The sequence below is a fragment of the Diadema setosum genome, chromosome 8, assembly GCF_964275005.1.
Source record: "Diadema setosum chromosome 8, eeDiaSeto1, whole genome shotgun sequence".
Taxonomy (NCBI): Eukaryota; Metazoa; Echinodermata; class Echinoidea; order Diadematoida; family Diadematidae; genus Diadema; species Diadema setosum.
The window spans coordinates 13,348,196-13,375,255 of record NC_092692.1 but is presented as its reverse complement, the minus strand read 5'-3'; the positions used below and the strand labels follow the sequence as shown (position 1 = coordinate 13,375,255).

Here is a 27,060-nt window from a genome sequence, read left to right as displayed (position 1 = left end):
GACAGTAGAGATTGGAGAGTTATAAACCATGAGCGAGCAACAAGCAGAAACGTATAAAGATGGAGCAGAATCTGCAACGAAAAGGATTGCATGCAGTAAAAATAGCAAGGAGCCCTCAAGCAATAATGAAAGCATTTTATTTACACTTTTCTTTCTTCCTTCGCTTTTGCAACACATGCCGTCGGTTTTCTTCACACATTGTTTGCTCCACAGCAGTAGAATACGGAATACTGACAATTTCAATGTCTTTGCTAACAACACAAGAAACATAAATATCTATTGTTGTAAAGCAAAGATGAAAAACAATCTATTCTGTTGATACCACTGATGCAAACGCCAGTGTTTCGTTTGTTTGGGGACTTTCGGTAAACATCTTTGAAACCAATCATCGGCTTTCCATTTAAGATAGCAATGCCCTTTTAAAAGCTGGCAAGTTCTATTTCACTGTTGCATATATGTGTAAACAAGAAACGACAGGATTGCCCACTGCCCCAAACTCCCACTATATCCAGCAAGTTGCCTTGTTGTTCTATGAAAACAGAAGAAAACAGGCTAGCCTAGCAGAGAGTGTGAAATGCAATTCCATTTTCGTGTTCTCCCCACCAAACATCAACTTGACGAATGAAAGCATTCTGATCCAACTGAGACTGGAAGAAGAAGAAATTATTTACATTCTCTGTTATAAAAGCAGAAAAAGTTATGGAGTACAGACTCATCACACCTTCTACCTGCCAGTGGTAATTTAGAAATTGTCGGAGACTGGAAGGCTTGTAACGGCGAGAGACTACTACCATTCCCGACACAAAAAGACAGCTGTCAGTAAAAAAACATCTCTCTTGACTAACCTCTCTGATTGACCACATGATACACAATTTACACTTTTTGCTCTCTATCTTTCTCTCTCTCTCTCTTACTCTCTCTTTCTCCCTCTCTCTCACAGAGACTCAACTTCCTGAAAAAACACTTCTTCTGGTTTCTGCATGTGCACAGAACTTGGAATATCTACTGTATACGCCATATATTTAGCGAGTCTATTTTTTTTTGTGTGTGTGTGAATCGGGACTTTCCAAAAATTTTGTGAGTGGTTGAATTTGCAGTCAGGAAGTAAAGCAATGTAAGGAGAAATGTATGTATGCATGTCGCATTCACGTTAAGGTTAGAGTTGATATTGTTTTCATGTTGTTAAATTTGTGAATAGCGCCCGACTCACAGAATTTGCAAGAATAAAAACTTCATAAAATGTATGGCGTATACAGTAACTAATGTAATGCCCTGCCAAAGAGTGGTATGATGTGTGAAGATGAGCTTTTTATTTTGTCCGGATTCCTCTTGTAAGCAAGAATGAGAACATGTTTGCAACAACAACGAAGTGATGTTCAACACCTTCATTGATGATCAATGTCATTATTTGTCATAGGACATTCATCAAATCAAGTTTTACATTCGATACTGTTCTCAGACCAGCCCAGCTTCAATGGTTATTTTTGTGTCATGCAATACAGAGCCATGTCTTCCCCTGCAAATTTCTATCGTAGTCTGATGGCGAGCGATGCAATGAATACAGCGATGAGCTAGTTCTCCTTGAATCAGTCGACAACTCTATTATTGTCTTCCGTTTTTTTGGTGATTATTTCGTATTTTAGCTATTTACACTTTGATGATGGTATACTCCTGTAGGGAGGAGAGAAGAACGTACAGCACCCAGAGGAACATGAGGATCCCCGAGGTGATGTACCGCGATAGCGTCGGTCCGCCGAGCTCCGCCTTGCCGAAGAAGCCGAAGTACCGCCTCATCATGAGGACGACGATGGTGACGATGGCGCAGACGGTGTACGTGGCCACGCTGAACGCGAGGCTGCCGGCGGGGACGGCAAAGGTGTCATCCTGGAAACGTAAGAAAATGCACCGATGAGCACGGGAGTAAGAATATATTGCAATCAATGATTGTCTACACAAAATGATTCAGGTGCTAGTCCATTTATACATAAACAAAGTCTGATACACTCCAATATGTGAACATACAATTGTATGTATGAAACTTGAATGATTGTTTGCACTTTTTTGTGGAATTGCCACAACTGACAATATGTTGTAAATAGTTCTGAGCTCCATGCAACAGAACTGGGCAACATAAAATGCAGATGCATCATATGCAGTAAATAAAAAAGAAGCCATGACTGGCTGACCATCATATTACACACTTTCATGCACTCCTCCATAAAAAAAGCTTGTGCTTGACAAACAAAATTCTTGCCAATTGATTCCCTGCCACATCCAAGAAGGAATGCGTGCAAAGGTCTTAAACACACATACTTCATCTGAATAGCTCAACTAAACAACTTGGTCCCAGGTTTCGGGAAAAAATATCAGTGAATTCTATGACAGTATCAGACCAGCTTTTATAGAGACTAATCGGACTAAAAATTCACATCCACGTCTGACTGACTAGATGATTGACTAGTTTGTTACTGATTAACTTCTACTGAAAAACCTGCTGACCAATCAAATGAATGATCGCCACAAATACCCACTGACACTTTAAGACATAAACTTTTCATAATAATGTTAATCCTCTTCTCCCTTCCCCTCCCCCATATTTCTACTACATCATATCTAACCTCAGCCTCTCACATTTTTCAAAGCAGGAGGGCAAAGGAAACATACGAAATCAAAAATCTGTCACTAACCTGCGCTGCCCAGTAGATGGCAGCGATGAGCCACGGAAGACCCAAGCCCAGGAACACGTTCACGGAGTTGCTGCCCGTCACGTTGCCGACGGCGTTGTCGGCCGAGTTCTCGTTGTTGGCCGCCGTCTTGCTGGCGAAGGTGTCGGGCAAACTGGTGCCCAGGGCCACAAAGGTGATGGCAGTCACACTGTCCTTCAGCGAGATCAGACAACCGAAGATGCTGGCCAGGTCGCCGATCAGCGCCGTCAGAACGGCGATGAATCCCAGGGCGACGACGAACGTGATCCATCCGCCCGAGTTCAGGAAGTTTGGTGGAGGCACGCAGGCGAAGATGACCTAGCGTCACGGTAGGGCGGTGAAAGCAAAAGCGACTGTCAGAACATGATACAACTTCATTCACAGCTTGTAGTAGATAGGTGTCACTTCAATTTACTCCAAATAGTCACAGAAATTCAGTGACAACATATTAGACTGTTCAAGACAGGAGATCATCAAATAAGTTTTAGAATATCAGAAACAGGAAATCATGAATTATCCAAAAGCATGCAGTACAAACTAATGTTTTCAATTCACTTAACAGGTGCAACAAACATTGCAAAACATTCAACAGAATCATGCCACCTTTGTCTAATGGAGACAATTAGGTGGTGTACTTTTGTTGCACTTTCTTCTTGAGGGTCTGTGTTCATGTAGGAAGATGGAACCTGTCAAATACATGTATATTATGTTCTGATGGAAATTGTGACATTTGGGGCTATTGTTTAGACAGCTGCTTTTAAAACTCACTAGTGGAGTTCAGTGGATTTCTGCAAGTGACCATGATTGGCTCATGCCGACACTCCAGTCAAACTAAAGCACTGGGATACTACGGACACTCGACATGGTGCTACGATGGCTCATGCAGTGTCAACTTCAGAGAGACAGACAAATAGTTTTGCCAGTCATATCTACTCCAAACATCTTACTACTAACAGAAGACTGCAGCTGTGAGCTAAACTAAGAGCATGGAGTACTCCTCAGTTTTTGTTTTTGTTTTTTTGCTGCCTCCAACAGAGTGAATTCACTTCAAGATCAAGTAACCCACAAAATCTGTTCACTCATGTACAAATGAAAAAACTAATCTACCCTTCTGATTCTTACTGCCCAAACAGTGGAATGGAAACAAGATATATGCAATGACATTCACAGTGGATTATGGTGGGTACTTATTTTTTGTAGAGGTTAGTCGTACACGTGCCCTGGATGAAGACAGAATCTTTCAACATGGTGGACATGATTTCAGATTGGTTCAAAAGTGTAGAATGTATTACGATGCAATAAACTTCTGTGAAATTTCTATTTGTACCTTGAAACCAAATGTTAGGAAGTGCATAACGTAGTTAAATCCGGTGGCATTTTCCACATCCCCACCGTTCACGTTCATGGCATCGCGGAACTGGTCGGCGAAGGTCGCGTTGCCGATCCTGAGGCGATCGAGGTTGACGTGGGTGATCTTCACAACTCTGTCCAGCATACTAGTGTAATCTGGAAGGAATGGACAAGCAGCAGCATTACAGATGGGAGTTTGAAATCAAGACTAGCATTTGAAAAGCAATAAAACATGAGAGTCTTGAATAAGACTACCTTTTACCCATTACAGATCAGTGGAAGTCTGAATGTATTAGGTAACATGATACAAGAGCCTGGACCAGCAGAAATGTTTCATCCCCAAATAGAGACAGTAGCAACACATGGGAGTATGACCTATCAGTAGCAGTTCACTATAGTTTATGGGAACAAAATAACAACAACAAAAACACCAACAACACCACCATCAAGATGCACTATTTCTCTTTCAATTTTCAGGTAAAAGTGCTACAGCTACACTGAAGCCATGTGTAACATTTATCTACTTCTGTATTTTCTTTCCCGTGGCATTCAAGCACTATTCCATACCACATTCAACTTGGTTTTTATATATAGAATAAATAAAAAATAAAAGGGTAAATAATTTAGGTTTTTTTTTTTTTAATCCAAATCGTCTTTAACAAATGGAAAGATAGGGTGGTTCAGAGCTTGGCATGCTGGCATCAAACAGTGATATTCGAGGCAAGATCTACATATGAAAATTAAATGAATTGATGATGTCATAGTATAACAAGATTCAAACTAACCTACAAAGAAGTATTCACTGAATTTCTTGCTGTTTTGGACATGAAATCTGCCACAAAAACCCTGCATACTTTGTATCAAATATTTGTCATACGTGGCAAGAACCTAGAAAGTTGATAAGTGACATGATTGGCATATTTGGTCCAAAAAAAAAAACACACCAAAAAACACAAAACCACTACTTGGTGAAAACAAGTAAAAATCTAACATTCAATAAGTCTCCCATTTCACATCCAACTTTGATGACACTTTTACCATGTTAAGTGGGTGATCTGTATTCTTACTTCTTTTCTTCTTTTTTTTTTGGGGGGGGGGGTTGTATTCATTGAACAAAAAACTGAACTCACAGATTTTTTGTCAAGGAATGACCCTTTTGTTTGGTGTGAAACGACAGTCTCTTTACAGGCCAAATGCCTCTCTATCCATTACACATGATCAGGGATTTTAACTACTGGGCTTCTAATGGCTATAACTTCTTAACACTGCAAACACGGAGCCACAGCTCATTCTACCACTGAAGTTGGCTGACAAATGAGGGTACATGCAATTATTAACTAAACATTGAGTAGTCATTTCAGGTGGAAATTAATTAATGGCAAACATTAAAGGTAATAAGGCATCACAAAATAACCAAAATGTATAACGGCACTCGACTGTTTTTACTGGTTCAATCATTCTGCTCTGTAAAGCAAAAACAAGCTCTATATCTCAGTAATACACAAATGATGCCTTCAACTAAATTAGGCAAAATTCGTCTGGAATATGGACGTCAAATAAAGTCATCATAATTCATTTGCCTGAAAAACCTGTTTTAAAAAAAATAGTAATAAAAACTAGTCTGAAAAACTAGTTCTAAAGAGTATTTATTGCCTGAATACTGCTTTATACATGTAGATGAATGGCACTGCTTGTAAGATAGAAATGTACACGCAAGCTTCATCAACTGGACATAGGCTTAATTTCAATTTTTTAAAAAAGCAACTGCTCCATAAGACAGAAATGACTGACGTCAGATTTAGTGGTCTCTTTATCATTAACATCAATTAAAGTGTGGGGGCCTCTTTTTTTTTCTGAGGGTTGCAAAGTGGACAGCACACACTGGAAATTTCAATTCCGAGACAGGCAATTTTTCTTTTAAAAAAAAAAAAAAAATGAGGGCTTGTTCCACATTTCTTTTTACAGAAACAGTTTACAGTAAATCTACTGTGGTCTGAGGTAAAGAATTTCATTCGTCAACGATAGGCCACATCAGTTTGATAAAGTGCTCACCGTCGTCGTTGATAATCGTCACCACCGTCTTCTTGAGGCGCCCCAGCTGCGCGCCGCCGGTGGGCTCGCTCAGCTCCACCTCGAAGCTCTCGTCCTTCTCGTACTCCTGGTCGTCGATGATGGGGATCTCGATGAACTTCTCCCGCTCGCCGTGCTCGAAGACCAGGGTGCCCTCACCGCCGGTGTAGTCCTGACCATTGACAGCCTCGATGTCCTTGGTCTTCCACTTGACCTCAATCTTGCCATCGCTGCCCTGGTTGCGGATGACCGGCAGCACGGCGGAGCCGATGCTCTCCTTGACGATGTAGCTGGTCTTGGTGAATTCCAGGGTGCCGGGTTCTGAGACAAAAGTTGAGGGATGTAGACAAACAGATATTTGAGAGGCATGGGAGGCTTTAAAACTCTTAACAATAAGTGTGCTTTATTCAAAGACCAACATTGCCTGTCTTGGTATGCTTCCTTGTTCAGTCAGGCACAGATGTGCACAGCAACTATTAAAGGGATGGTACAGTATTGGTGGAGATGAGAATTGGGCTTTTAACTTTTTTGCGAGATACCAAGAAAACACTAATGAAGTAGTACAGAGCGTACCATTCTAACAGGAATTCAAAGTATATTTGATGAAAATCGGGTTTGGCATGACTGAAACATCCCAAAACAAAGTAAAACAAAGTGATCGTAATAAAAGTGTGGGTCCCACACTTATTAGAATTGCTCTGTTTTGGATATCTCAGCCATTTCAAAACCAATTTTCATCAAATAAACATTGAATTCCTCATTGAATTACATGTTCTTTCATATTTCATAAGAGGTTTCTCATTATCTCACCAAAAATGTTAGAAACCTGAAATTAGGTCTCAACAAAAACTATACGATCCCTTTAACTGTCAATGAATGGGGATTACCTAATCACCTGAAACCCTATTGTGTCACCATGACCTCCTTGTTGAACCTGAGGCAGATTGCTAAGCCTGAGTGGGCAGGCCAGCTTACAAATGGGTCAAGTTTGGAGGAATTATCAGAAGCCAAAATCCTGATAACCATTAAAAAAAAAAAAAAAATACAGCAAGTTACATCAAAATGCCTGGGCACATAGTTAACCCACTGAGGAGGAATCCCAAGTATACTCAGTCAAGTGTCTATGGGAAATGCATGTTGTAGCAAAATCAGCTCGTCCTCAACAGGTTAATATGCTTGATATGAGTATCCACTGAGTAATGGATAGCACCTTGGATATCTTGTTTAGTTTAGTCTCTTACAATACTTATTTAGAGTCACTTCTACTTTTCTGCAGGACTTAAAGGGATAGTACAGTATTGGTAGTGATGAGAATTGGGCTTTTAACTTTTTGCGAGATACCAAGAAAACACTTATGATATAGTACAGAGCATACCACTTCAAGAGGAATTCAAAGTTTATTTGATGAAAATCGGGTTTGGAATGAATGAAACACCCCAAAACAAAGTAAAACAAAGCAATTGTAATAAAGTGTGGGTCCCACACTTTATTAGAATCGCTCTTTTTTGGATATCTCAGCCATTTCAAAACCAATTTTCATCGAATAAACGTTGAATTCCTCATAGAATTACATACTCTTTCATATTTCATAACAGGTTTCTCATTATCTCACCAAAAAATGTTAGAAACCTGAAATTATGTCTCAACCCAAACTGTACGATCCTTTTAACACCAAGAAAAAAAATGGAGCTATCTTAAAGGTTTAGGCTGTTTTAACTGTTTTACAGCACTGCGATATTGCATTCAGTTGGGTTGTTTGGCTACTTTTAATATTAATTGTCAAATAAATGCTCAGGGGCTTCATTTCAATATATGCAAATAAGCTGGTCAGAGTTCAATGCACTTTCAGGCAGGTCCTCTCCCCAGACCACATGAAATTAATTGAATATTGAATTAATGTGCATCTTTAATTTTGTCAAACCTAGGACAAGATGACATGCATTATATGCTTGCCTTTCTTGCCTATATATCATGTTTCCATAGAAATTTGATCAGCAGGCACAAGTCTAATCTACAATCTTTGTCAGCATTGAATCATGGCGCCCTTACCGTCATCGTTGATAATGGTGACCTCGATGATGCTCTTCTTGCCGATGATCGCGTTTCCCTTGGTGTCGACCTGGAGCTTGACGAAGAACGTTTCGTCCGGCTCCCACTCGTAGTCGTCGATGATCTCGATCTCGATGTTCTTCGTCGTTTCGCCGGGCTCGAAGATCAGCTGGCCCTTCTTGGCGATGTAGTCCTGTCCCGCCTCGGCGGTGCCATCAAATGTCTCGAACCTAGAGAGAGGGGTAATGAGGTGGAAGAATTATGGTCCCGCCGATAATATTATGTCCCCAATGATCACTTGCTTTGGACATTGTACTAACCCACTACCTGCAACAACGATAATGGGTCTATTCTTTGCATCTGTGTGTGTAGTGTGTGTGTGTATGTTTGTGTGTATTCTGGCAATTCTCACACACTATTCAAATACATTATAAGCCAGTCTATAGTCTACAAAGAAAGCATAGGACATTTGTACACATCAACCATGTATGGAGTTACAATACTGGCTCCATCAGGGTAGGTCCCGTGATTGTATTGTGCATGTATAGCAGCAACTGCATAACACCGTGTATGAATGATTCTTCTGCCATTTTCTGACACAGACACACAATTTTTGATCACGGGAGCATTTTTTACTTTTCACCAACCTCAAGGAAATTCATAATGCCATCAGCACATCATATTTGATTGGAATGGCAAATGCTTTTATCACACATACAGGCCAAGCCCTGTCTATCTGGCTGCATTACTGCCACGCACTATAGTGCATTATCCCATTACTTCTTTGTGTGTGCGGTTGACCACGCATAACAGAATTAATGGCAATGCCGTGGCGTCGAGCAATGAGCGAGAGAGCGTCGCGGCTCATTCCACGTCCTTGACTATAAAGCATGATGATAACAGAAAACAGCACACTGTATTAAGCAACTCGTAGTGGCTCTTAATTCATTTAATTATTTGCCACAGCGCAACATCACAAATGTACGGGAGATATCAAGCACCGCACTCAACACGTACACACAAAAAAAGCTATGATGCGCAATCATCATGAAAGTCGAAGAGTCTTAAATTTGAAATACACTGGCAAAAGTCATGGGCACGTAACATGTGAATATCAAATTGGACAAGAGAGATCTATTGCAAGTTAGTCTCAATATGCTTGATAAGGTTTGTTGAAGCTTGTAACACGGCTACAGACTGTAGCATCACACTCTCAACAGCTCTCCTGCTATCACAATCATAAAAAAACAAACAAAAACAAAACAAAAACAAAATCATCACTCACTCACTCACGTTCCCATCATAACAAAAGATGTGATCTTGTTTCAGACTGTGGCATCATAATGCAAATAGAACTCCCTTATTAATACAATGGCCTTAACGCTCCTATTCTCTCAACATCATTCACTGTTCAGCAGAGAGAGTAAAGATAGCTAAAAAAAAAATTTAAAAAATCATCTTTTCATCAATCACACTGACTTTGTGAGAGTGCAAACCTACAGAGTAAGGCTCTGCTACACTTGATTGATCATGTGATGAACATTGATGAGATCTACAAAGCTTCAGAGCTCTCGAGTATCCCCGTGGATATCACTTCCTTTGCAAGGTCCATTTTTTTTTTTGTTTGGGGGGGGAGGGGGTCTTCTTCTTCATTTTTGTTGGATTATACTGCCATTATTACCATAGTGTATTTGACAACCCCCTCTGGTTGGGAGGGGATGGGGGTGGGGGGGGGAGCTGATCGTGATGCTCAGACTCTTCTTCCTCCACTGGGGGGAGGGGCGGGGGAGAGACTGTACAGCAGTTACCCCATCCTATCTTCATTGTGGGATTATATTGCCATCATCACCATTACCAGAGTAATTTTCACGTATTATGTGAAAATTACTCTGGCAATGCATTGACCCCTGTCCCCCTGGTTTGGAGGGTATGGTGGGGTGGGGGGGGGGGAGGGGGACCATTGATGGGAAAGGGGGAGACAGTGTGGGCAGTTACTGTATCCCATCCTCTCTCCGTTGTAGGATTATATTGCCATCATTACCATACCGCATGTTACAACCCCTCTGGTATTGCATTAGCCCCTGGTTGGGACAGTGAGTGGTGGGGGGGGGGGGGGAGGGGGAAGGGGGAAGAGAAAACATCAGCAGTTACCCTATCCATCCCCCCTCTCCCTCCCAAGAGATATTTGGAGTATCATGCCATTTTTTATGAAATGAAGATGACACACATTAATGAATCAAACAGAATTGTAATGAAAGTTTATTCTATATTACACACACGCAAAAAAAAAACCCAATTCATTATCCTTCTTATTTCAATATCAATATCAATAAATTGCCTGAGAAAATGAGGAAGGCCCCATCACTTCCTGTCTTAAAATCTTTGTTGAAAACTTAATACCTTTTTTCAGAAGCCTTTGATTAATTTGTTACTTATTTTTTGTGTGTTTAATCAGTAACAATGTTAGGAGCTCTGTTACACCACAGTGCAGTAGAGTATATTTATACAATAGCTGCCCTATACAAATTTGTCTGATTATTATCATTATCATTTCGCATTTAACAGAAATGTAAAATTTCCAAATCTCGTGGCAAATATGCTATGGTGAGTGCCTCTAATGAAAAGAAAAAAAAAAGTTCTGCAAATAGCCTTGAAAGTGTCACACATGGTGTCTTTCGCACAAAATGTGCCTGGCATTTTCGCCGTCTGTCTGAGCTCGTTTGCTTATCTATTCCCTATGATAAATGTGCAGACATTGAGTCTAGCTGCTCATGCCTCTACCATTCTAAAATGACACTGCGCTGCGTATGTCATAATGTATTCATCTGGCCATTACACAAACATCTCCATGAGTGCCAATCTGACAAATTACACACTGCGTTAGATTGATGAGGTTTCACAGAAATACATCACTGGCGAGATGTTCTGCGAAAGCCACTATGTTTGGAAAATTGAACACTCGCCACAAATTGAAAATAAGAAAAAGAAAGAGCAATAAGAACTGTGCTGGCTAAACACTCCATCAAGATGGGAATGAATAGCTAACAATTGTGCGTAAATATTTAATTTTGCAGTTGTATTAAGTAAGAGCAATGCCAGAACTTTTGTTTCATTGTTGTTGTGCATAAGTAATCATTATTGCAGATTTATTTATTTACATCCACTATTAAAAGAGAACTTTTAGCCAGTGTCTCTTTTGTCTTGTTATTCCTCAAAACATACAATGTCCATAAGATCAATGCAGATATACTTCGGTCATATCACATACTGGAGTATCAAGATTAGAATAGAAGCATTGCATACGTACTTGACCATGTGCTGAGTGCTCATGAGGCCGTAACGCTTGACAACGATGTTCACCTTCTTCTCGTTTTCAAACACGGCGACGGACGCTGCCGCAAATTCTACGACCGAGCGGGTGCCGCCATTCGACAGGTCCGAAGCGGGGTTGTAGGTTGTAACCTCCTTGTTCTTGATCTTGTGGTACAGCTGCGGACATTTTGAAAAGACAAGACCAACTCAACTTTTGTGGGTTTTTGTTGTTGTTGTTGTTGTTGTTTTTGTTCAACAGAAATAGAAAGCAGATGCAGTTTTCCAGCAGCAGAGAAGAAAAAAAAAACCTACAACTGTTCTGTCGAACCTTCACTTGTTATCAGTCCAATGATATACCAAGGATGGCGACTGCTATGGACAGGTAACCGTAATAGACAGTTTGGGACCAGTTTAACTCCTTTTAAGCACCACTGTCTCAAAGAACCAATGATTTTCTGCACAAGTTTTACCTGTGGGTGTCATAGGGTTAAACACAGCACACAAACATGGTTTCCAGTGTTTTAAGAATGCTTGGCGACACTTACTTTGAATCCACTTAACATGGTTGACCTAGTTATTGTAGTGGCTGCATTGTTTTCAATGGAGAAACTACATCTCAAATTCCCTATAGAAGCCTGAAAAAAATAATAAATGATGATCTTATTCACATTTCTGCAGTCCTCTCTTAAGAAAAGCAGGGTAGTCCCATTCAGAGTCACAAAGATTCAATTGACAGGGGAGCCCTGTGTCAAACACAAATCACATTGTAAAATGTGCACAATAGATAACCTAATGAGCATTAATATGAAACAAATAATAGTTCATAATGATCCACTACCAGAATCTGATAAGGGATCACACTGTCAGTGGACATTTCAGTCCCATCAAGTTGTTATTCTGCTGCCTCTGTACAGCTGTTTTGTCACTTTAATTCCACTCAAATTGTGATCTGCTGCTGCATTCGTTTCATAATTCAGCTACCAGCTGCACCCCATCTCAATTCTAGCACTCCCTGACACCTCATGAAATTTTTAAACTAGATTTTTTGCACACTGTTCCAAAAAATACAGAAGTTCAATTACTGAGAAAGTCTTCCCAGTGTATTACACGGCAAGAGTATGAAATTTTTGCTTGTTTTCATTTCTGTAAAATGGCAATCAAGTGCTTCTAAAGTCATGATTAGATTTTGACGAGCAGGCTGTCTAGAGTTCATGTGGCCATCCACACCAGCAATCTGTGGCTCGTAAGAGATGGTTGGTATGATGTGAGCGCAGAGAGTGATGCGGCTGATTCTTCCCTATGCCGTGGAAGGTGTCACGTCATGAATATTTTACTCAAGCGCTGCCTCGCCAATAGAGCAATGTTATCGTTTCTGTTTTCATGTTTGACAAGACGTGATGATGTTTCATGGACAATCGCTGTCTTTCTACTCTGATAAACATGCAGGGCTGTGCTTCTCTCCAGCCTGACAATGCATGCTTTATAGTTGTGTTTTCATTATGTTTTTCTCCTGACTACACTGTTTGATAATAGTTCATTAAAACAGTCCTACATTTTTAAGTCATCATACATTGTACATGTTTACAAAAGAAAGAATATAGAAAAAAATGCAAAAAAGACATAAAATTATAAAGGAAAGTTCTTGAGGTCTAGAAAGTTCTTTTTATTTATCTTCTCTCTCTCTCTCCCAACCCCCCCCCCCCCTTTCATATCAGCTTCTAAGTACTCTTGCTGTATCTGTTTAAGTTATATAATTATGGTACTGTATACACCATTTAGGGAGTCTAATTTTTTGCAAATTGGGACTTCCCAACAATTTCAGGAGAGGTTAAATCTACGATCATGGGGTACAGTTATTTGAACGAGAAATGTATGCAAGCCTCGTGTTCAGTCTGGGATAAGAGTTAATATTTTTGTGTGTTGTTACTAAGTATTTGGAAATAGCATGTGACTCACAAAATTTGCAAATACGATAACCTTGCAAAATACATAAGTTATATGGAGTAATGTAGAATGATGACATGAGAGCACAGAATGATAAAGTTTGTAAAGAATGCAGTACACGGAGGGGAACTGGAGCCCCCCTGCAACCTCTGCTAATGATACCTAGGGCATGCTATCTTTCAGCACAACGCAACTAGGACTGTGACAGCCACGCATGGGATCTACAGAAGGGCGTACCTCAAGAACGTTGGGGTCGACGTGGGGCGACACCCTCTGGCGACCGGCAATGGCGCGGGAGGCGTTGATGCGGTACCATCCGCGGGAGTGGTGCTCATGCTGTTGCGCCTCGAGGGCCAGGAGCTTGGCGATGGTGTTCTCATCCAGGTCTGGGTGCTTCCCAACCTCCTTCATGAATTCTCCGACCGCCTCCTTGTCCACGTTGCCCGCCGTCAGATAGTTCATCCCAGGAGCTGTACAGGGCGGAGAGAAGGGTGACAGTTTGTCATTCTGAAGGCTCATTAATCGGAAAATCAAATACTGGTATCGGTTTGTTATTCTAAAGTTTGTTATTCTGAAGGTTCTTTATTCCGAAGGTTCATTCATCCAAAGGTTTATTCATCTGAAAATGAAATACGGTTTGTTATTCCAAAGGTTAGTTCATCCAAACATCCAAAGGTTTGATATTCTCAAGGTTCGATATTCTGAAGGTTCTTTAATCCAAAATTGTTTGCAATGCCCCTTTAAACACTCAAATGGCACGATATCCTCACTGTGTCTACAGGGAATTACTTGATCACTTTCAACAGACGAACGCCATTGAGTTCTTAATGAAGTTTGCCGCGGCAGCTAGTCTCGCAACACTTTGACAGCAAGAGTCATTGTTTTGCTCGACACTTGCCTTGCGATTAACATGTTAACTAAGATGAGGCCAGCCAGACATTTGCTTGTTCCGTGACAGCATAATTATAGACTTAATTGACATAAGGAGGCAACTGGGAACAAGCAAAAATGGTCAAGTATGTTGGGAAGGGTGTTGTATATACATGTTTATGCACTTGCCCATAGCAATTCAAGTTTAACAGCACTTGGGCAGGTATAATTCAATGACAACTTGCCCAATGACTATTAAAGCAACTGTAAAATCTGGAGATATGAGAATATTTAAGTGTGATGATCTATGGAAAGATTTATCGCGAGATGGGGAGAACATCCCAAGGAAGGGTGGGGGCAATTGCAAATTATCAGCTTTGCAGTGAAAGCTGGTGACAGTAACACATCATGTAAAATACATCACGATGCAAATTTTGTCTCACGTGGGCAAATGAGTTTTTTTAATTCTGGCTGCCGGTAACTTCTGTTGAACAAATGGCCAAATTAGGGATGCAGAAAATATTTTACAGCACCCCCCTGGGAAAGTTTCATCGTGCCTTTAGTTTTTACTCTGATTTTCTTTTATTAAGAAGAGAAGGGTGGTAAGATATTGGTAATATCAAACATACCATTTTACATCATGGTATTTAAGCATTATTGACTTCAATATAATCTTGTTGTCTTTTTTTTATGGTGTCACCTTATAAAGCTGAATGCATCAATCTTAACTTGATTGTACATTCTTGCGAAACTTTTCTGTCTCATTTCATTTCTTCACTAATTCCTGAAATAGATCAGACCATTGTACATCAATGGCGCAACTAACTGGACAAGACACACAACAAAATGAGAACATTAAGCAATACATAAAGTATATTGACTGAGCTGATAAAGATGGAATAGACACTGCAAATAATCTATACGTAATCATCCACTTTGAAAAGCTTTACGGAAACACAAAAGATAAAATGTGTAACATGGTCATGAAAGATGGCAACTTGCCAGTGAATGAAAAAAAAATTATTTACGAGTAAAAGTTATTGCGGCCTTGCAACTCAATGATAAACAGTTGTCATGTTCTTGTCACCTGACACACACACACACACAGTTGAAAGGCATTGAAAGTAAGAGAGAAAAGCTATCTGTGAAACAGACAGACAGACAGACAGACATGTATACATACACTCACACAGTATTAGCTCAGCAAACTGATGAATTTACAACTTGGAAATAACATGATATTGCACATTCAAACAAGAACAACCTTGAGTGCATCACGGTACGCATAATGAGTTTGAAATTCTGTTTGATGACATACTGCAGACGTATTGTATAGAGGAAAGCACTGCAGCATTTAATACATTTGTGAAATTGATTTTACGGACGGGAAAGTGACGTGCACATACACGTGATGAAATACGTCAATACAAGTCTGCCTCCTGGATGTCACCCAGTCGTTGTTTGCTGACAGAAGTAAATTACGCTTTTCCACACTTCTATTGCGACTTGAGTTTGGAGCAGGATTAATTCCAAATTCAAATTCAATCTCGAGTCTTATTGATACCATATGGCACACACACGCTAACATTTTTTGGCTTGCAAGTCAAAAGAATGCCTGCTGCATAAATCAATCCTATGGAAATGTTTGGTGTATATTTTTTTTTTCTTTTTAAGTGGTTGTTAGTTTGGGATTTTTGCCTACATTGCTTGAATAGAACTTTGTGATTATATCCAATTCTGCTACATACTGAATCTAAACTTTGCATGACTTATTCACTAGGTAAGATATTTACTGACTGAGATACAAAACAGACATGCAAATTACAACTAAATATATCATGCAGGAACTCTATATGCCTTCTGCAAGGCCCTCATGCGGGTAAATCTACCATCTAGTATGAGTCCAGTGAGAAGAGAAAATGCTTTTTCATCAGATGAGAAGACCAAACATCAAACATATGTTTTCATTACAAAGAAAAAAAGAAAATGAACAAATTAACCAAAGAAAAAGAGCTATTGTTTGCTATGTGCAGTACATACAATTTTTCTTTTTAACCGCCAAATGTTGTGCAGAAAAAACCCCCAAATGTTAGTGAAAGCTAACAGACTAATTTTGTGCAAACAATTATGCCTGTGATACGAATTCTCATAAAAATGTTTACCATGTGCAGAAATATTTTGAATGGATACTTGCATATGACCAAACTAAGTTATATGGCAACCATTTGGGGGTTTTTATCTCAGAGAGGAAGATTGTATCACCATTGATGCTACATATTTACACTACCTTATATCAGACTTATCATAATAAAAAAAAAGTAATAATTTATTTCATTTTTTCTCAAGATTTGTCTTTCAGAAAAAAAAAAGAAAAAAAATTCATGGTCCTTTGGGCAAATAAATGTTTCTTCATTATATGCATTCTGCATGAAATTCAGTTGACCTGAACAGTATTTGAGTTTCCTCACCATTGCCTCACCAAGAAATAGAGAGGCTAAGTAAGATTTATTGGACAAAAATTCTCAGGCAAAATTTCCTGTCATTTCCCCTCTACCTTCAAAATTACTTTTGTAAGCAATCTGAGCAAAAACGGGGAGGGGGATTTATATGACTCATGCACACATGTCTAACTTGACTCTTAGGCTGGTCTTTAAGAACACTGATACATCAAATACATTGAGGCAGATTGCACCGAGGAATTTTTATGTACAGAAAGAATCAAACTTAAAACTTGAAACAAATAGATTGCGACAGGGGAGAGGTACACTGTTTGAACCATGATATTTTACTTCATAATTGCAGACAGGGGTTGCACGCGACATGCATTAAAGGGATGGTACAGTATTGGTGGAGATGAGAATTGGGCTTCTAAATTTTTGTGAGATACCAAGAAAACACTTATGATATAGTACAGAACATATATTATTTTAAGAGCGATTCAATGTTTATTTGATGAAGATCGGGTTTGGAATGACTAAAACATCCAAAAACAAAGTAAAACAAAGCAATCGTAATAAAGTGTGGGTCCCACACTTTATTACAATCGCTCTTGTTTGGATATCTCAGCCATTTCAAAACTAATTTTCATCAAATAAACTTTGAATTCTTCATAGAATTACATACTCTTTCAAACTTCATGAGAGGTTTCTCATTCTCTCACCAAAAATGTTAGAAACCTGAAATTAGGTCTCGACCAAAACTATACGATCCCTTTAAGATGAGGGGCCTCCATGCACAAACAACCGTGTGCAAAACACCACCTATGGTTTCACAACGAGCAAATTGACTCTACAATCTCTTTTTTCTTTCCCTTTCCTGTATTTCCACAGCAACTGACATTTTGTTGATTTGCGAAGCCACCGAAGCTTTGCACATAAAATTCACAGAGATGTGTTAGGTTTCTAAAAATGAACTTTGAGAAAGAATAGCTATACATACAAACATTCACACACATATGAACAAACAGAAATTAAACAGAGAAAAGAAAAGACACTGAAAATAGTCAGCCAGTTCAACATTAAGTAACATAGTCTGAATACAAACCTAGAGCGGGTGCATCTGTGATTTAAGTGACATTTGAAAGTGAAGTAGAATGTGTGAAAGATGACACCAAAGACAGCTGATTGAAATATCACAATTATACAAAATGCCATAAAACAGTTGTAAAATGTCATCAATGGTCTCTTGCAGTTTCAAATCAGTATCTGTAAATATTTTTTTCCCTATAAATGAAAATGGACCTCCAAACAAGATATGTGGAGATTGGCATCAAATTGGTTTTATTAGATCCATTCAAAATAATAATCCCAAGCTTAAATCTTCAATATTCTCTTCCCCCCCCCCCAAAAAAAAAAAAATAATAATAAAAAAAAAATAATAAAAATAAAATAGGGGCAAAGTTTGAGGAAAACAGATAAAATATGTGATGGGGGAGGAATAGCCATAATCCAGTGTTGGCAAACCTATTATATTTGGATGCAGGTCATTTTGATCCAAATTGTATCATAAGCCAGTCATAATTTGTAAAAAAGTTTTCAAAAGTGACTGTCCTCATCCAGGTGAACACAGCAAAATTCAGGACTAGGAAATCTGATAAAACATTGTGGTAAAGTAAGACCTATTTCATTTTATGAATGAAAGGGAATTGACGGTTTTCTGAATAGTTCAGAAAAAAAAATGCCTAAATTTCAGAGATTTTTCAAATTTTCAAGTATATATCTGCTAGGAGTTTGAGATGAACACTGCACATTTAACTATAAAACTATGATGGATGTTTTAACGAATCTGGGTTTTGTTTTTGCTAAAACTAATTCATCTTGAGTGGAAGGTACTTCAATTTGTCAATAACTCACTCTAGAGTCAAAGACAACATTCAGGCCATCAAAAACATGACTGAACTTTGACACAAAGCACAAACAATGAAGGTGTATCAAATGTTCCAGTAACCATGACCAACATAAATGGCATCTTAATCTGTTTGAATTGAATGTGATTTAGCAACAGGGCTGACTGTTGTCCTCCTTCAAAAACTTTTCACAGTGTCTTCCAGGATCCAACAACACACACAAATGTAAAAGATTGTTCTCAGGAATCTCAGTTTTGAATCTTGATTTGTTTACAAGATATGAAAGCTGATGTCTTCGGCTGCTGATGAATCAATGGAGCAATGAAACGTAAAATGACCATGCTACAAATATTGTACATACAATGTAGGTAGCTTTCATAACTCTCACTGAGCTCCTCTGTTGGTGTCCATACTTTTCTTCAAACTTCCTTTCTCAAACAAACGAGAAAAGAGTAAGATTATGAATAAAATCACACGGTAAAGGGCCCTCAAACGGAGATGGAATGAACTACCTCGATTCCCAATGGCGAAGCAGTTAAAGATGAATTGCACTTGCATATGAATAGGTTACATTGGCAAATGAGCTGCATGAAGATTAATTGGTTTTTGACACTCACATATTCACATAACAATATAACCACTGTTTAGAATGAGCGGTATATGGTAAGATGAATTCAATTTATGGTATGATGGAGGCATGTTAAACATAATAAATCTTTCTTTTTCCCTCAGGCATTTTATGGAAAACTCTCAACTGTTTTTTTTTTTTTTTTTAATGCAGTTTTAAAATCCAAATTCAAAGCCATGATAGACTGACGTTGATTCCCACTGCTTGGTTCAGTGGCCAGACATTACAGAAGAATTTTTAAGTCCCGGGGAAATTGCATATTTTGGCATGTCCTCTATAAAGGTGGAACCAACTTCCTCTTACAGATTCTATAGAAATTACATTTTTTTTTTTTTTTTTTTTGGGGGGGGATCTTTCAGTGTGTACAATTTAAAAAAGAACTGACATAGATATAGTCCTGTGATGACCATGATAGTCAGTTTTCAAGGACCACACGGGGTGCTGTGACTAATGTTAAACTGGCAATCAAAGTTTTATCAACTTCTTCAATTTCAGTCAAATTGAATTCAATTCAATTTTAATTAGAATTCTATTTCCAATGTCACAAATTCTTTCAAACACAATTGTGATGACGTTAATATGGACATACTTTTCAAACTTCATACCAGATCAACTTTGCACAAAATTTTGCCAAACATCTGCTCTCATGATGTGGATGAACAACTCTCTCTAACTCTCTCTAAAATGACTTCCCCCTTTAATGTTTGCAAACATCACCACAACCTTAACACGGAAACATCTGCCAGTAAAGGCTCCATCATCAAAACTGCCACGCCCACAAACATCCACAGCATCCTGGGGGAAGCTCAAAATGCAGTCGTTTCCACGGGGAGGGAAAACTATTGGCATAAGGTCGGAAGAAGGGCGGTGACCTCTAACAGCTTTACAGCAAGCGTGAATCAATTTATGCGAGGGAAGGGCATACCTCGGAGAGTTAATCTCAAATTAAGGCAGCAGCGGAGGAGGAGGATGGAGGAGGCGGAAAATATAATGTGGGGGAGCTATCTTAATTGGCAAAACCTTTTTAAAGCACAGTCTGACCTTTGTTAATTGTTATACCAGAATATTGAGTCACCAATATCAACAAGTCTGTCAAAATGTTTTACATTTGTGGCCCATTGCAACTTTGGGGCTAGTTGTCATATATATAGTTCACTCTGTCTGTTGATATTAATGGTATCTTAAATTAGTCACTAAACTTTGAAACTGCATCAAATCCTGTATCACATTTTTTCTGTAACATGATATCGAAATAACATTTCAATAGGGAGGCCTACAGACATGGTATGGCTGTTTTTCTATAATGATGGGGGGGGGGGGGTGACATTTAATAAACATGGAGTAACAAGTTCATTTTTTCACAGAAAATTTACTTTATGCCAAAAATTTGATTGCTACATCTTCGATGAATCTCATCAATTCAAGATACCGTGCAGGTCAATTTGTGTCATCATGCTATAGTGGTTTCTATCATAATAAGTCGTCAGCATAAGCTATCTTCTTCGATAAATTTCAATCAATTCTGCCAGATCCCAGAGAGGAACGGCTTGTTTACGCACCGACTGAAATCAGTATCGAACTAGTTTCACACATGACAGATTTCCGATACCACTTTTCTGCGGCATAACATTTTCTCTTGGCTCATGATAAGTCTATTTAATCTGCACGGTGGTTAATAGCAATATCAGTGCATTGTACAAGACCATGTAACAGGTCAGGTGAATACAATGTGCATTTTAGGATATCCCTCATGCATCAGATTTTGTTTACGTGTTTAAGTGTTTCATTCCTGTTAATACTTCCTTTATAGGATGCTTTAAAGGAAGCTTGTAAATGCAGCTTTTTTTCCTATTGGTAAAATCTTTCTGATGAATCAAACATTGGGTGGGGCTACTACTCTCAAAACAGGGAAGCAAGTAGTTTGATGGGCAGACACTACTTATGCTCAAAACAAAATATGCGGAGTGGGGGCAGGGAGGGGGGGACTGATATGGGAGCACTCAGGCTCAGGTTCAATTTCAAGTTGGTGCAGCGCACTTTCTGCGGGGTGTATGCACTATCAACGCAGGGGTTAGGTGGAAAAAGTTTGCGGTTATTGCATGTGAGGTAACAAATAGCACTATTCGTTCATGGAAGCATGTGCTTCATATTAGACAATGTGAATATGATGAACCCAAAACTTTGATCTTGAAGAAGGGTGATGCCTTCGCCATCTACTGTATCATACCCAAGATCGTACAAGGAGTAAGACATTGTCTATTAACCCGTTGAGGACAAGTCCCGAGTACATTCGGGCACGTGTCTATGAGAAATGTGTGTTGTAGCAAAATCGGTCTGTCCTCAACGGGTGAAGAGATGATGTCTAGATTTCAAAGGGTAAGTAGTATCCTTAGAGTATATGATCGACTATTTATTCAAGTGCTAACTCAAAGTGACCAATCAAAATAAATGAATCATTTACAATCGACGGCTGTGACATTCCTTTGACTGGTAATTTCTGTGTTATATGGCCCATATGTGAATGAAGTTATTGATTTTTTTTTTCACTGCAACAATTGACACGTAAAAAAAAAAATGATTTGGATCTGATGCGTCTACACATATTCCTTGAACATGGGAAATATATATATATATATATATATATATATATATTTGTATATATATATATATATATATATATATATATATATAGATATGAATGTGCCTACCCTTAGTTGAAATCATTGAGAAATGATGTCAATACACTGGGAAATGCATGTTTGATGACAGACATTTTTTTTTTCTATATTGCATGCCTGAAATAATGCATGCTATTTGTAAGTGATATTACTTTACTCATGAAATATGCACAGAATGCATTAGTTTCAGATGATGCTGGTTACAATTAATAGCTGGAAGGGTTAAAGGGTGATGCGTGTTTGAGGTACGAGGCAAAGCTAATTCGTGCAGTGCCTTCTATTTACCCGATTTGCCATCTGAGGGGGGCAGAATATTAGATAATCGGTTGGATGAAATGGTAGAATCCATGCATATCGTAATACATGGGCAAAGAAAAGAAAGAGAGAACAAAATTACATTCAAGACTTGTTAGTCAATGAACAATATGATGATAGATATACAAGATTGGCTATCAAATACATGTAAAAGAAAATTATGTGACAGTCTAAATGCAAAAAACAAAAAGAATTATCCATAAAAAATGATTAACCATAATTGTCTAGACAATAAATTGACCAATTTACTTTATAAATGTGTGATTCTATGTATTATACCTTCATGACAAGGTTGTGTTTTTTTTCTTCTTCTGAGAATCAAAATACTTGCCCAAGACTTGCATGAGATAGCACTGAATTATACCACAGGCAATCTGAATTTCATATATCAAACAGCATGTAATGCAAATATGTACACTGATCAAAAAGATTGTTGTTTGTTTGTTTGTTTGTTTTTTTGCCTTGCTTTTTACCAGACCTTCAGGAAAACACTCACAGATCTTTACATATGCTAGTAAACTGGCCAATTACAGTTTGAAGACAATAAACTAAATTATTATGATTTTGGCTAATTATGTGGCTTACTTCATGCTAAAAGCAAATATTCAAATACTACAATGTATGTCTAAATGCAGGTTTAATGTGAAAGCATTATTATTACACATAGTACTTGCATGAAACCTGCAAATTACATGAATGGCATTCCTCTAAGCTAATAAATGATGTACATTTTAAGCACTGTTCAAATTGAATTGCATGAATAAATAAAAACATCATGAAATGCATAAAAACGTGCTACATGAACATCAGTAGGTGACAATAATGATATCCCCCAATCAGAGAGGTCTGTGTATAGAACATACCTCTGCTAGAGCATGAAGGAAATAGTTTACTGACAAGAAAAAATCAGAGAGACTAGACGAATCTGAATGTCCTGTCTTTGAACATCATTTTGTCATAGGGAAACTCTGTCAAAATAGTAAACAAAGATGTAAGGAGGAAATAGTAAGTATGGCACCGGCCGGCTACAAGTGTATGAGCAATGAGGGCTAAAGTCTGATGCACACCAATACGGTTGCCAAGCACATCTTTGTGTGTCCCTCCATCATTGGCGAGGAACGACTGTCGTGGAACAACTGACGGTGTGAACAACAGTCCCTGGATGTGCAGCAGGCCACTCAATTGCAGGTTCATCTGGAGCCTTGAAGCCACAGCGAGTCACCAGCCCTGTCCTGTCCTGGCTGAATGGATGCACTCGGTAACTGAGTGAACAACACTAGCAGGTGCATGACCTCCCTTAACCATTTCACTACCAACATCTCAGACTGCCAGTGGTATCATGCAGGTACCGGTCATTGACAGCACAGACTGGACTAGCAGGCCCGAATTCATGAAGGTGGTACAAATGAAACCATGGTTTAAACCATGGACAAAGACCGTAGTTTTGTATGGGGCGCTAGGTGTTGCATGGCCTATTTCGTTACAAAATCAGTCACTTCGTTGATTTCGTCGACGAAATGTTCATTTCTTTACGAAATGTAAACATTACGTCTGACTGATTTCTTAATGCAACAGGACATGCGACACTTGGCCCCTCATACAAAACTACGGCCTTTGTCCATGGTTTAAACCATGGTTTCAATCGTACAACAACGACAACCTCCGTTGACACACTGCACACGCACCGAGTGACCCTCAGACCATGGTTTCAATCCATTTCTGACAAGTTAGGACGACAACGACAACCTCCGTTGACACACTGCACGTACGCACGGAGTGACCCTCAGACCATGGTTTTAAACCATGGTTTCAATCGTACCACCTTCCTGAATTCGGGCCCAAGTATTTGAGAGTGACGGAGTGACCATCAGACCATGGTTTCAATCCATTTCTGACAAGTTAGGACGACAACGACAACCTCCGTTGACACACTGAGTTGACTGCACACGCGCAGAGTGACCCTCAGACCATGGTTTTAAACCATGGTTTCAATCGTACCACCTTCCTGAATTCGGGCCCAAGTATTTCAGGAGAGATGGGTCTGGAGCTCATTATCAATGATTTAATACTAGCCTAGTGTCCTCCATGTGGCAGTCCTGCATTGACTTGGTTGGCAACAATTAAAAACCATGAGTGGATTTCCTGACAAGTTGACCAGCAACAACCTGCACGCATTTCTGACAAGTTATGACGACAACTCAACGACAACCTCTGTTGACACACTGCACACGCACGGAGTGACCCTCAGAAGTGACGTAATTGTAATTTCCTCGCCAAAACAGGTTGTAAAGCAATTTATATAACACATACAATGTAGATTAAAGTATTTACTTCATCCACTGGAAACATTTTTATGAACCTGAAAATCTACAAACTCCTGTCCCTCCATCCACTATCTATGATAGAGATAAAACACTATATTTGGGCATCATACTGATATTGATGAGTAGCTGTACTCGCACACATGTCAAATAGTGCAAAAGCATCTAGAAAATACATTGTACAGCAATTACTTTATTAATTAATATGGTGCCAAGAAAGTGTATCCCCCTCCCCCTTCTCAAGGGGCAGATCCAGGGGCAGATCCAGGAATTCTGTAAGGGGGGGGGGGAACAAAGCAGATTACATTTTTGGCGCCATTTCCAGATTTAATCAGCTGACAAGCAAAAAAAAAAAAAAAAAAGGCCTTTTCAAAACAGGAATTTTCTTGTGCCAGTCCCGGTTTCATCAGCTGACAACAAAAAAAAAGAAAAAAAAAAGGCAATTTTCTGGTGCCACTACAATCGGCTGACGAGGGACAGTAGGGAGTCATTGTGCTACATTGTATTTTCATGCATACTTTCATTTTTGTTTTTTATTAAAGCGGGTGTGCACCATGTTATTTTTTTCTTTCTATTTCTTTTATTTAGAAAAAAAACCCCACAAAATTGAAGGAGTGCATGCCCATCCCCTGGATCCACCACTGTTCTCTCTTTAAATCCATGTTGCGGTCTGTAAAGCCATGAGCATCTACACATGGGGAAAACTTTGGCGAGACATTAATGAGGAGGGTGTATGTCATGACAGACAGTGACTGAGATCCAGCAGGCTGGTATAGACTTGGCTGAGAATGAAATGTTTCCCTCATTTGCGGTTGGGAGTCAGGAGAACCATGATATATGGCTGGATCTTGGCCAAACCTCAAATCCACGTGGGGCGACAATGAGCTCCCATCGAAGCGATGTGCGGCTTTGTACAAATTCGGGAGATCCACTTGTAAATTCCATCTACCCAGTACGTAGTTTTGAAAAGAGCTGCACCATCCTCCAACATGTAATCCAGATATTTATGGAGATATATGTTTAGATTGGGAGATAAACAGACTTGACTCAAGACGGACAGAGAAAGATAGATGGACAGACAGACAGATAGACAATAGATAGATTAACTGATTGACTGAATGAAAAGAAAGGAAAAGAAAGGGAGAGAGCATTTCTATTTGCCATCTGTCGGTGTACTCGCCAGTCACATAAAAAATGCTGTCTAAAAACATCAGCAAAGTGCAGACAGGGAAACAAGTTTTTGTTTTTACATTTTGACAGTTTCTGTATATATGATAAATGAATATATTCATAAAATCAAAGATTCGACAGAAAACAATTACCAGTTCCCATTTAGACCATGCCCATGTAAGTCATTTCGTTGCCACTCTGCTTGATATAATTATGTTTCCTTCATGTTATCTTTTTTAATGTGCATTAAGTGAGTGCATGTGGTTTACAGAATAATGGAATGTGCACCTTAACCCCCTCAGTGCCAGGGACATTGGAGACAGTGAAAAAAAAAAACGCTATAGGGTTTTCTGTGTCAATGGACACTCCAGGTACACACAGGGTTACCGGTACACATCTCGCAGTTAGCAATATTTTCACTGACAAGATTTCCATTGTCCATAAGTAATGTCTTGATATCTACAATGTATACACTGTATATACGCTCAGCTATGTAGTGGTTTTTCTCTTTTTTCTTATTTCTTTTTTCTTTGTTTTTATTTTTGTCAGTAAATTCCACACTTTAAAGGTAAATGGGTGGGGGGGGGGGAGTCTGACTGTTCATACAATGGCTGCATTTTTGCAGGAAAGGCACGATTCTGTACATGGAATTATTCAACAAAAGTCAACATTTTTCATTTCTCTTCCCTAACATGCATTTAAAGGAGAGTTGGTAGGTTGCTGTTGTTTGCTCCTGCCAAATACGTCCCTCTGCAATAATCCAGAAAATATTTGTCAAAAGCCTCTGTTTGAATGACACTTTGCCTAATAATATATCAAAATACATATTTTCTCTTGGTGAAAATTGAGTGTAGACAAGCCTCCCTCGTGAAAACTGTGCATTCCAAGTCAAATATTCTAACCTCATTCAAATAAACTTCCAGAGTGTTTGGTTCACGGTAAAAATACACAGACTTCTGGTCTGGTCAACAGAGTTGTAGTCTCCATTTCAGATGTTTTGAATTATTCCAAAAGGGATGGTACCATTTCCAAATACTGCTGTGATATCTAACCATAAAGTGAATCATCGAGCGTCAGGTAGGCGCAGACAGTAAAATGCCGCAGGAAAGCTGAATAGAAATAATTTCAGTCCAATAAGATATTGTCTGCAATTAAAAATCAAATAAGGCACCATAATAGTGCTTCAGGATTAAGATTCATACCCCCTAAAATGATGAAACACAGATCTACAGTCTAAGTGTATGTAGCTTGTACAGAGCTAGAAACATGGAGCTATATAATGGAATTACCTGTGCTTGCATGT

General features: G+C 39.0%; 1 protein-coding gene across 1 annotated transcript in view; it reads right to left on the bottom strand.

Annotated features, from left to right (window-relative positions):
• The window catches only part of LOC140231476 (sodium/calcium exchanger Calx-like), an 89,947-nt gene continuing 62,887 nt past the window's right edge, over window positions 1-27,060 (bottom strand). Inside the window, exons 4-10 of the mRNA XM_072311607.1 lie at window positions 13,668-13,900; window positions 11,482-11,663; window positions 8,175-8,404; window positions 6,108-6,446; window positions 4,033-4,211; window positions 2,688-3,023; window positions 1-1,884 (exon numbers count right to left, since the gene is read on the bottom strand). Coding sequence (XP_072167708.1) covers window positions 1,648-1,884; window positions 2,688-3,023; window positions 4,033-4,211; window positions 6,108-6,446; window positions 8,175-8,404; window positions 11,482-11,663; window positions 13,668-13,900 — 1,736 coding nt within the window. The 3' untranslated portion in view covers window positions 1-1,647. The remainder of the gene's footprint in view (window positions 1,885-2,687; window positions 3,024-4,032; window positions 4,212-6,107; window positions 6,447-8,174; window positions 8,405-11,481; window positions 11,664-13,667; window positions 13,901-27,060) is intronic.